The 13,065-nt window shown below is 36.7% G+C and overlaps 1 protein-coding gene across 1 annotated transcript in view; it reads left to right on the top strand.

Annotated features, from left to right (window-relative positions):
* The window catches only part of prelid3b (PRELI domain containing 3), a 21,400-nt gene extending 14,366 nt beyond the window's left edge, over positions 1–7,034 (top strand). The window contains exons 4-6 of the mRNA XM_079841280.1: positions 936–1,006; positions 2,886–2,988; positions 5,752–7,034. Of these exons, the coding sequence (XP_079697406.1) occupies positions 936–1,006; positions 2,886–2,988; positions 5,752–5,868 (291 nt within the window). The 3' untranslated portion in view covers positions 5,869–7,034. The remainder of the gene's footprint in view (positions 1–935; positions 1,007–2,885; positions 2,989–5,751) is intronic.
* Positions 7,035–13,065: the final 6,031 nt, after the last annotated feature.

The raw sequence follows: 13,065 nt of genomic DNA, 5'->3' as shown, positions 1-13,065 counted from the left end.
TTTCCTCTCCCTCAACTCATCCGAGGTGTGTGTGACATTCTTCTGTCAGACAAATAAAATCTGAGTTACATTACACAAGTCCAGGCTAATCCAAGCATTAGAATTTGATTCATAGTTGCTCTGTTAATAAAAAGTGCATCTATCCGTCATATAACTGCTCCAGCGGCTCTGGGGTGTTAATAAAGGCCTTCTGAAGCGAATCCACGTGCTTGTGGAAGAAAAATATCCATATTTAAAACTTTATCAAGTAAACTTTCGGCCTCCGCCTTCTGTGTAAAAGTGTTGAATGTTGAAAGTGAAACTCCAGATGTGTGTGTGACGTCATGACGAGCGGAGCTGAGCGTTAGTCTTTCCATCCGCAGGAGAACTTTACACACTTTCTCCAGAAACTGAACAGGGAAGGCGGAGGCCGAAAGTTTACTTGATAAAGTTTTAAATATGGATATTTTTCTTCCACAAACGCGTTGATTCGCTTCAGAAGGCCTTTATTAACACCCCAGAGCCGCTGGAGCAGTTATATGATGGATAGATGCACTTTTTATTCAAAAACAGAGCAACTATGAATCCAATTCTAACGCTTGGATTAGCCTGGACTTGTGTAATATAACTCAGATTTTATTCGTCTGAGAGAAGAATCTCACACACACCTCGGATGACTTGAGGGTGTGTAAATCATGGGCTAATTTTTATTTTTGGGTGAACTATCCCTTTAAACACTCGGTGATGTAACTCTTCTTAGTTGGTCAGCACTTCCTGCATGTCTTTGCTCACACATTCATGTCCTTTATATAACAGTTGAGTTTGTGTGAATGGGATCTGGAATGAGACTAGGCCAGTCTGAGTAACAGAGGTGCATTCTGGGAGGGTGTGTGTTGTGTGTTGTCTTATTCTGTAGATGTGTCATGCCCATCATCTGCCTGATTTTCTCACTGTAGATCACTTTCACTAACATGGTGTCTGTGGACGAGCGGCTGACGTACCGGCCGCACCCAGAGGACCCGGAGAAGTAAGATTCCCTCTCTCTCTTCTGCCATTGGACTAATGCCAGCTACTCACCAGTTTGCTAATACTAGCATTGCTGCAATTTAAATGATCATTTACTCTCCCCAATGTCATTCCAATCATACACTATATCACCAGAAGTGTTGTGCCGCCGCTTCACACACTCATGAGCTTTAATGCCATCCCATTAACCCTCTGGGGTACTTTGGGTCAAAAATGACCCGAAGCGTTTGACCCAAAAATCGTAGCTTCATCGGAATGGTCCGAAACTTGGTGACTTTATTGGTACTTGGTTTATGAACACCCAAAAAAATGGGGACAGGATTTGAAAAGTCTAAGTGGTCGTAAAAAAAAATGATCGGGTCAAAAATGACCCCCATAGGAAATGAATGGGAAATTGGCAAAAATATGAAAATACAGAGTTTTTATGTGCATACAATCTACAAATCAGCCAGAATGCAGAAAAAAAGGAAAACATCAAGAGTGCAAAACAGACAAACAACTCACACACAAAAACACAGCACACAAAAATTAACGCGTGTCATTCCAAAAGCTAATTTTGGGAAATGTGTGAAATAAAAGCAATTATTCATCAATGTAAGAAATAAATAAATGAAAGCATGAGACTGTAAGCCATCAATGTGAAATAAAATCAATGAATCAAATAAAACAATGGGTAACAAAATCTGTTCTCTTTCTAATGCAATGTTCAGGTTTGACTGTATTATAAAGTAAAACTGTCACTTCAAATGACCATTTAAACCCAACCAAACAAACTAAACACTTGACAAAAATAGTCTTTGAGAATCTGTTATAATATATTAAAATCAACAACCTGAAAAGAATAGGCAAATATATGCAAAAATCACTAGAATTCACAAGCCTTTCTACAGAGAGCTGTAAATCCACTATAGTGGTAAAAATGTGCTATTGTGTGATAAAAATGCTCAATGTGTCCACCGAGCTCATTAAAAAATTGCTTTCATGAGGCCTAGGCTTGACTCTGAAATGAAATACAGCTTTAATAATAAAAAGAAAAATTATATATATATTAGGGCTGTCAAAAGATTAATCGCATCCAAAATAAAAGTTTGTGTTTACATAATATATGTGTGTGTACTCTGTTCATTATTATTTATATATAAATACACACACATTCATGTATATATTTAAGAAATATTTGCATGTATATACTGTATAATAATCTATAATATATATATATATATAAATATAAATGTTTTATATATATAAAAATATAATTTTTTTTCTTAAATATATACATGCTTGTGTGTATGTATATATATATATATATATATATATATATATATATATATATATATATATATATATATATATATATATATATATAAATATAAATATAAATAATAATTAACAGGGTACACACACATATATTATGTAAACACAAACTTTTATTTTGGATGCGATTAATCACGATTAATCTTTTGACAGCCCTAATATATATTTATATATAAATCGCCACCTTGGAATTATAAGGTTTTATCTGCATTCTGACTGGTTTGAAGATACTGAGCTTTAAAGTTTTTTGCTTTCCATTTGACTGTGTAGAAAGAACCTTTTTTATTTTTTTTACATAAATAGTTCCAAAAAACTTTATTAAAAAAAAAAAAAACAGAAGAAGTTTCACAGAATAAGAATATGTGATAACTCCATTTTGACAAAAATGTCAGATAGAACCTTATAATTCCAAGGGGACGTAATGTTCTATTATATTCAATGGGAAAAAATGGGTCATAAATATTAATAATAAATCAAAAAATTATCCCAAAACACCAAAAAATAAAATAAAAAATATTATTGAACAAAAATATATTTAGTTGATTTAACTTTGCCCTTTCCTACAGGACGATGCTCACCCAGGAGGCCATCATCTCAGTGAAGGGCGTGAGTCTGAGCAGTTATCTGGAGGGGCTCATGGCCTCCACCATCTCCGCCAATGCAGGAAAGGTCAGCAAAACCAAACACACTTCACCAGACGCGAGGGGCGGGGCCACCTGTCACTCACACGAGAGCAGCCAATAGCAAACCACAACCATCCAATCAATTCCCCACAGACACAATCAAGCCCCGCCTACATTTGTTCTTGTTTGCGATTCACTCTGTCTGAATAACGACTGTAGAGCTGGGATCTGATTGTTGAGGATTAGGATACTATGGAGATGCTAAAAGCCAAACCTCTTTAATGGTACCTAAAACCCAGGATTGGCACAAACTAAGCTTAAACATATCTGGCTAGCCAGCTAAACCGGCTTCATGGTATCGGCCCCTGGGATCTGTCAGATCATCTCAGATGTGTTACAACATTGATTGTGTGAGGTAGGGATGGCTCAATACCACAATCTAATACCGAATACCACAATCTAATACCGAATACCACAATCTAATACCGAAGTACTGATATTAAATCGATACCACACAGGGTCTGAATTTTGGCGCGGATATTGCGCATAATTTTACTCACTCTCGCAGGTTTGAGGTTTATAAAGCGGGAAATTAACGCAAATGTTTATTATTAAATGAATCAACAAAGATTATCAAATCAGTCATTTGGAAACTTTCTTGTGCAGTAATTTCAGCAATAACCCTTCTCTAGCTCTCAAAATGAGCAAAGTGCTTCTAGCTTCAAAAGACATCGCACATGCACTATAAAAGCATCTGCGCGCTCCGATTCAAAACTTATGCTTTCGTTTCGGGACAGCTGACGAAAATCACTGCCCACGTCTTTTTAAATCTCGCCAATTTGAACATGCGAGCGATTTTATAGCATTCCGTCATACATGGGGATAAGAGCTAAGAGAGAGTTTTCTTTGTGCTCATACCAACAACAAACACACAAGCCTAAAGAGCTCGCGCATTCCAAATTAAGCTGTTTTTCCTTAGTCAAATACACACAAACTTATTTCAAATGTCCATCTTTAGTGAGTCGTCACATAAACACAATTGGTTATGTCTTCGTGCAATCGTATGCGTTCAAATATTATGAAATCTAAACGTCATTGGTTGAAACGAACGCTGGAGAATTCATTATATTTAAACGATACGATCTTATGTATGTGCGTTGATCAGTGTTAAAAGAAAATAAATGTATAAATTAGATCGTTTGATTTATGCGCTCGCCTGTCGATCTCTTAATGTCTTGTACAGGTCAGGATGGGCAAGTGGCGGATGCTCGGCAAGGTTTGATGGTTCTTCAGCAGTTTTATAAGCAAATTTCACGTCTAATCCTCTCTTTATTAACTCCTTTTGTGCGTGTTGAGTGAGATTCAACTCCTGTATTAATTTTGTTCCTCTATGGCACCACATTTGCTGGTTTCGCGTCAGTTTGGGTCGCGCACTGCCACCTAGCGGTGAACTTCGGAACAGCCGTATATACTGAAATGAGCTAAATCTTGATATCGTACCGTTTGAAATAAAATACATACCGGTATTTTCCCAGTACCAGGATAGAGACAGAGCGACACGCGTCATAATCTGAAGACCACGCCCACTGGGGGGGGGGACAATCGAACGCTCTCCATTGACTTTGCATTACGTGAAGCGACATCCTTGTCTTTTCGGACTTATAATAAAAAACACAATGTCTAAAAGCAGATATGTGAAAAAGTGTACAGCAAACAAGCTAAACAACACAGAAATAAGCTTATAAGCTGTCGACCCAAAAAAACGACCGTTTAAGGAGACAAAAGTGTATAAAGGCAGTAAAACGTGACGCTTCAGCAGAAGAATGGGGACATTTTGGGATCCCGACACTCAGTGTGTCTCAGTGTGTGTGTGTGTGTGTGTGTGTGTGTGTGTGTGTGTGCAGAAAATATGTTGTCACTGTTAAGTCAAATATCCAAATGTCAGTTTTACATGTTATATTTCCTGTCTCTGATGACGTTCTCCTCTAGTGTGTGTAGTTCTCAGTGTAATATAACGTGTCTCAATCCACTTTTTTGTCCTTAAACACTCGTTTTTTGGGTCAATAGCTTATAGAAACTTCTGGGTTTTTGGTTGTGGGTTTTGTTTAGCTTGTTTGCTGTACACTTTGTCACATATCCGCTTTAAGACATTGTTCTGTTTTTTATTATAAGTCCGAAAAGACAAGGATGTCGCTTCACGCAATGCAAACTCAATGGAGAGCGTTCGATTGCCCCCCCCCCCCAGTGGGCGTGGTCTTCAGATTATGACGTGTGTCGCTCTGTCTCTATCCCGGTACTGGGAAAATACCGGTATGTATTTTATTTCAAACGGTACGATATCAAGATTTAGCTCATTTCAGTATATACGGCTGTTCCGAAGTTCACCGCTAGGTGGCAGTGCGCGACCCAAACTGACGCGAAACCAGCAAATGTGGTGCCATAGAGGAACAAAATTAATACAGGAGTTGAATCTCACTCAACACGCACAAAAGGAGTTAATAAAGAGAGGATTAGACGTGAAATTTGCTTATAAAACTGCTGAAGAACCATCAAACCTTGCCGAGCATCCGCCACTTGCCCATCCTGACCTGTACAAGACATTAAGAGATCGACAGGCGAGCGCATAAATCAAACGATCTAATTTATACATTTATTTTCTTTTAACACTGATCAACGCACATACATAAGATCGTATCGTTTAAATATAATGACATCTCCAGCGTTCGTTTCAACCAATGACGTTTAGATTTCATATTTGAGATTATTAATATTATTATTATTCAAAGCTGTGACCGTTGTCCGTCCTCAGGGTCGTGAGGCGATGGAGTGGGTGATCCGACGCCTGAACTCGGAGATCGAGGAGCTGGCCATCACTGCGAGAGGAACCATGAGGACGCCCATGGCTGCAGCCGTCGCAGAGAAGTGAAGGTTCCTCTCGCTCTTCTGCTCTTCTTTCCCATCGGGGGGGAAACTCGTTCTCTGTCCCGCACATTCAAGCGTCTACATTAGAGGCTGACGGGACGCGGGCGGCTCGAGGTTTGACATCGGCAAACACCAGGGCGAAGGGGAGGAGCTAATCTAGTTTTAACGAGACTTCACCAGCGCTTAAGAACTCTTAGTAATATTCTAACTTATTTTATTACGATTAGACTGTAAACACTTAGGACGGGAACAAACTGACCCAGGACCATCATCATCTGTGCTTTGACTGTCGGATCCAGACGTGAATGTGTGCGATGATGGGGTGAAATACATTCTATTTATTTATTTATATTTTGTAGGATTATATAATCTCATCCACATCTCCATTGTCCGTGGCGGGAAACTTCCTGAACAACGCCGCCACACACACACACACTGTGCTTTTCTTTCCTTCTCCATTGAAAAGCATTGTTTGGGTTTACTTGAGTTTGCATCTCTGGATTATTATTATTATTATGAGCTGAAATAAAAACGACTGCATTGAAACATCTTATTCATACTGAATGTAAATATTTATTTACAATATTTTAGTATTAAAATCACAGAAGGAACGGGAATCAGTTAGCGATGAGTTACATGTGTAGTTATGTTCAAATAAACTAACATTCAGACGAGAGAGAGGCGTGTGTGTGCGTGTGTGTGCGCGTGTGTGTGCGTGTGTCTGTGTGTGTGTGTGTGTCACAGGAACTGACTCGGCAGATCTGGGTGTTTCTTCGGGTAGATGATGTATAAGCAGTAAAAATGCTTTTTCTTGTAAAACACACTTTTGAAGCAGAAAATGCTTGTTTTAAAGTATGGTGTGTGTGTGAGAGAATATAAGGGTCACTAACTTACTTGATTACTCTTTTAAAAAGTAACTGTTACTTTACAGATTACTTGATTTTTTTAAAATTAACTAAGTTAGATTACAAGTTACTTTATTCAGCATCTGCCAACAACAGCCCTGCCACCTCAACATAGAAATGACAACAGTTTTTGCCATCACTCACTTTATTGGAAGTGCATTTTTAACAGTAATGTCAACAATGTATCTCCTGACATTAAGTTGAAATTAAAAAATATTTCCTGAAAAAAAAAACATGTTTTTAATAAAAAATTGAATAAAGACCATCTTTCTTGACTTCACTTAATATAAATACTCTCCCCGAGACGCAAGAAGAAAGCAACAATGTATATTTTTACTAAGGAAAATGACTAAAATAGTAACTTAAAATAGTAAAAAGTTACTTTAACCCTTAATCGTCCCTTGGGCTCCAGCTGACCCATTTGACTTTTCCTCCATTTTTAAAAAGTGTTCCCTTCATCTCGGGGCCATGAGACTCTGGGACTTTCCTAAATAATCTAAACATGCACAAAACAATCTGGGCTTGATTTGGTTGTTCTAAAGGTGTGTAAAAAATGTTTACCGTTTAAGTCCCTCGGGGTCAGATTGACCCACATTGAAAATGAATAGGAAAGTGTAAAAAAATGTTTTTCACTTTTTTTGTCAATTTTTTTTTTTTTACTAAATCCAGTATAAATCTGAAAATGTCTACATTTATATCAAGGTCTGGTCCTAGAGTTCGTTCTACTTTGTGTTACACACACACACACGCACACACACACACACACACACACACACGTATGTACGTGTGTGACTGCAACAGAGAGTATTTTTATTGAAATTGGCAAATAAAATAAACAAAACTGGCATAAATCTGAAAGATTTTCATACATAAATGAAGGACTAATACTAGAGCACAAATGCAACATGGAACACACACACACACACACACACACACACACACACACACACACTCACACTCACACAGAGAGTGTCTGGAGCATTTTTTTGATTTTGGCAATGAATGGGAAAATGTAAAAAATGCACTGTTTGTAAAAAAATATCAACTAAATCCAGTATAAATCTGAAAATGTCTACATTTATATCAAGATCTGGTCCTAGAGCATAAGCACAAAGTGGAACGAACTTTGTCACACACACACACACACACACACACACACACACACACACACACACACACACACACACACACACACACACACACACACACACACACACACACACACACACACACACACACACACACACACACACACACACACACACACACACACACACACACACACACACACACACACACACACACACACACACACACACACACACACACACACACAGACAGACAGACAGACAGACAGACAGACAGACAGACAGACAGACAGACAGAGTGTGACTGCAACAGAGAGCATTTTTATAGAAACTGGCATAAATCTGAAAAAAGTCCATACATAAATGAAGGACAAATACTAGAGCACAAATGGAACAATCATGAGAAAGAGAGGGAAAAGGGCAAATAAAAGAAAGATGAAAGGCAGCTTAACTTCTGCATAACTTCCCTCTGGACCTCTAGTGGATAATGTGCTCATTGCACTCTTTCTCTTTAACTATAATTCCTAAAGTTTTTCCACAATTCTATTCTATCCCTAACACACAGAGCAATGTCCATAAACTATTTATATTTATTTAAGATCATCTTTCAAGTGTTTTTTTCATAAATTTATGACATAGTTAAGTATTTGTGCAGTAAATAGGTAAAAAAAACTACCAAATACCCACAAAAACACAGCATAAATGTATAGTTGAGAAGTAAATTAAAAAAATTATGTATAGTTTTCCATGTAAAAAATGTATATTTCCTTATGCAGTCGCTCTGTAAAAGTTTGGGGTCTATCTGAGCCCGAGGGCCTCAAAGGTAAACCCTGAGGGACGGTTAAGGGTTAATCTGATTACTGGTTTGGAAATGGTAACGCGTTCGATTACTCACTACTGGGAAACTAGTCAGATTAGAGTAACTGGCATCAGTGAAAGCTTCAGTTCTTCCACTGTTCTGAACATCTTTACTGAAGTGTGTGAGGTCACACTCGCCATCAAACTGACCGAAGCCTTCAAATGTAACTTTTGTCCCCCCAGGAAAACAAAAGTAATATATTTTTTGATTATTATTTAGAATTTTGAGGGTATTTTATGACACTATGCAGTAGGGCTGTGCGATATTGAAGAAATATACGATACGATATTGCAAGTGTGTAAAATCTATTTCAATTCTATTACATTTTTTTTTTTTTAACTGAGAATGATACCATTAGTTACTAACTAACAGAACAGAAATGAACAGTTATATTCCATATTGAGTAAAAAATACTTACACACTTTTAAAATCAAGGCAATCTATTTGATTAAATATTTTCCTGAGAATATTAGCCTTTTTATTGCAGTTTTGTGCTGACCTGACACTTTTGGTCTTTCAAACACAACTCAAAGTCAATTTTCAAACAAATGTAAAGGGTTTCTTATAGAGAAAATATTGCAGATTGATTTGATATATGGAAAATTATTTTTTAGAAAAATAATGAATTCGGACACAGAATGCATGTCATATCAACGGAAAAGTTATGGGGTTTCTAATCAGAATAAGAGTGTTTTGATTTCATACACGTCGTCTTTAGACTGAAATCATGTTTATCCGGCATTCTGGAGACTCGAGTGAACCGAGAAAGACATTACACATCAATGTTCCTATAAAATATTACATATTATTATGAAAATGTTGCCAGTAGTGTCAAGAAAGTGTGCAATATTGAAGAAAAATACGATATGCAATGCCTTGTTAAATAATGCGATATGATATCGCTTCAAGTGTGTAAAATCTATTTAAATTCTATTAAAAAAATGATTTAATGAGACCATTTATGTGTTTCAAATTCTTTCTGGGAAAAGAAAGCATCGCTACAACTTCTGAAAGTGTTTGAGAAAGGAGGTTAAGTGAAAACTCTGAGTATGTTAACCCTGAATTAAGGGAAACTCTGGGTTTTCTGTTTCAGAATGGGAGATATGTCAAACCTGAGAAAGCGGGGTAAGTTAAGCCGGTTTCTGAAAGAGAGTAACTTATACTCAGAGTCAGTTACCATGGTAACTCTCACTCTGTGAACCTAACCTGGTCAGAAGCAGGTTTTCTTTGGTAAACCCAGAGTTTATTTCAGGCTCCTCCCCTTTTTAAAGCACCAGCAGTGTTAAAATACTTCATTCATTCATTCAAACGCCACAAATGCTTTTCTTACTGAGTATTTTGGTCGTATTTCAAGTATAAATATAAAAAAAATATATCTAAAGTAAGCAAAGTTTACTTAAAACAAATGAAATTATCTGCCACTTGACAAAAATACAAAGTAAGAAAAGCATTCTTTGCAGGAACATTCATTCATTGCTCATCTTTTCATCATGAGGACGCGTGCATGTGCTTTTCTACAGGATCCTGACCTTCACTTGATGATCCTCTAGAAGTTTCCTAATTATTAGAGTTTCCTTCAGGATTTCCAGTGTTTGGACGCATTTATGACACTCATATTCCCATCATCACACTTTCTGAAAACAGATTATTGTATGGAATGGAAGATGCTGCCAGATGTTAGTCTGAGATATGCCATAAGCACCAGCACAGCTGTTAAATACATTTATTTACAATTTTATGGTCATCTTTATTTCCTACAAATACTTTCATCTTTTTCCTGTTGGGTGTGAATATTCTTCCTCATCTCCTCTTCATCTGTCAGTGCTGCTGGAGTTTGGCCTGAGTTGAAGTAAATTGTTTAATGTCATTAATAAATGTAACCGGTGGGATCAGAGAACATTTCATTATGTGAAAGATCACAGACTCTTTTCATATTTCTGGGTTTCTGAAGCTGAAGTCGTCATAGGGTTAACTTTTATAGCGGTGAATGAGAGAATACATCAAATATATATTTTTGCTCAAATAGCCAAAGAAAAACTCCACAATAGTGATTTCACAACTTTCAAAAAGGGAAAAATTAAAGTGAGATTAATAACTGAAAAGAGAGAAAGATGTTAATTTTCGCCATCACTCCCACAGACGCTGTATTAGAAACACTCACAGCAGCGGGAACTTGAGTTTTGTAATTTGATGCAAAAGTAATATAATACAAAGTATTAGTGTTATAAATGTACATACATTAAACAAACTTTGCAGGATTTGTGATATTGATGAGCATTAAAACACATCATCATAGTCTGTGAGACGGGTCTCTGTGGGAAAAGCTGCTGCTTGGGCACTGAATGACATTTATTTAATATGTCAAATGTTTGTAAAGTCATTAAACCAACACCCATGAACATTTTATGCTTAAAGCTTTATCTGATTGAATTATGTTTTTACTTTTTTTAGCTGCTGCCACATTCTTTGTTTGCCTTTTGGATAACATGAAAATTAAACTTAATTAAAATAATTAAGAATTAAACTTGTGTATTGACCCGGAAGTATGCAAACGTCTTTTTGTTGGTGCTGTTGCCATGGTGAATCGTAAAAATTAATGCCACTAATCTGACAATATAATTTTAACATCAATGTAAACACACACACACACACACACACACACACACACACACACACACACACACACACACACACACACACACACACACACACACACACACACACACACACACACACACACACACACACACACACACACACACACACACACACACACACACACACACACACACACACACACACACACACACAGACACAGACACAGACACAGACACAGACACACACACACAGACACTCTCACACACACACAGACACTCTCACACACACACAGTGTGGGTAGGTTTAGGGGCAGTGTGTGTGTGTGTGATGGGTAGGTTTAGGGTCAGTGTGTGTGTGTGATGGGTAGGTTTAGGGGCAGGGTGTGTGTGTGTGATGGGTAGGTTTAGGGGCAGTGTGTGTGTGTGTGTGTGTGTGTGTGATGGGTAGGTTTAGGGGCAGGGTGTGTGTGTGTGATGGGTAGGTTTAGGGGCAGTGTGTGTGTGTGTGTGTGTGTGATGGGTAGGTTTAGGGGCAGGGTGTGTGTGTGTGATGGGTAGGTTTAGGGGCAGTGTAAGGGGATAGAAAATACGGTTTGTACGGTATAAAAACCATTACGCGTATGGAAAGTCCTCACATTTCACAAAAACAAACGTGTGTGTGTGTGTGTGTTTGGTAGGTAATATAGGTCAAAATTATAAATTTTTATTTCATGCCATAAATCATTAGGATATTAAGATCATGTTCCATGAGGATATTTCTATAGTAAATATATCATAAATGTATTATTATTAGTAATATGCATGGCTAAGGACTTCATTTGGACAACTTTAAAGGAGATTTTCTCAATATTTAGACTTTTTGCATCCTTTATATCTCGGCCAAATATTGTCACCAACGGACCACACATCAGTGGAGAGATTATTTATTCAGATTTCATGTGATATATTAATTAATATGATTTCATAACCACTGGTTTTGTGGTCCAGTGTCCCACAGTTTAGAAGGCAGTTTGAAACGCAGCTTTAACACATAAACACATTATTTATCACATTATGGCCACTTTAGCTCAGATTTATTCTTTTTTTTATTTTTTATTATGCACAAAATGAACAACAAGTACACAAAGAACAAAAAAACAATGAGGGTTACCAACAATGCTCCAAATGAAGCTCTAGCTTACATGCAATAGAATTATTCGATTTTCTTAATGAGTTTACATACATATCAAAATCTTAAAAAAGAGGGAGTTTTCTTTGAAAATTTACATTTATGAATGTAAAATTTAGCACAATAAAGCAGTAAATTAATAATACATTTACAATGAGAAGGGTCTAAATTCAAAGAATAACCAAAAAAAAAAAAATTTTGGGGTTATACAGAAGTATTTTTTAACAAAATTTGAAAAATCAATCCAGAAGACTTTATAATAAGTACAGTCCCAAAATAAGTGATTTATCGTCTCTTCATATTAAAGGCAAAAAGAGCAATTGGGTGAAATACTACTGTTAAATTTAGCAGGTTTATGATTTATCGGATAACAGTTATGGATAATTTTAATAGAGACTTAAACAACTTTATTAGATAAGAAGAATTTTTGTCGAAGAAGCCAAAACTCTTCCCATTCTATATCACTAAATAAGTTATTAAAAAAACTCACACGCAGGTTAAGAAATCTGAGATCTTTTAATAACTGAGCGAATGTCTTTGTTTGACATAGTATTGAAAAGACTTTGGTCAACAAATAAGTTAGT

Source organism: Gobio gobio, assembly GCF_949357685.1.
Source record: "Gobio gobio genome assembly, chromosome: 17".
Lineage (NCBI taxonomy): Eukaryota > Metazoa > Chordata > Actinopteri > Cypriniformes > Gobionidae > Gobio > Gobio gobio.
Note: the sequence above shows the minus strand (reverse complement) of the source record. Positions and strands in the feature narration are given on the sequence as shown.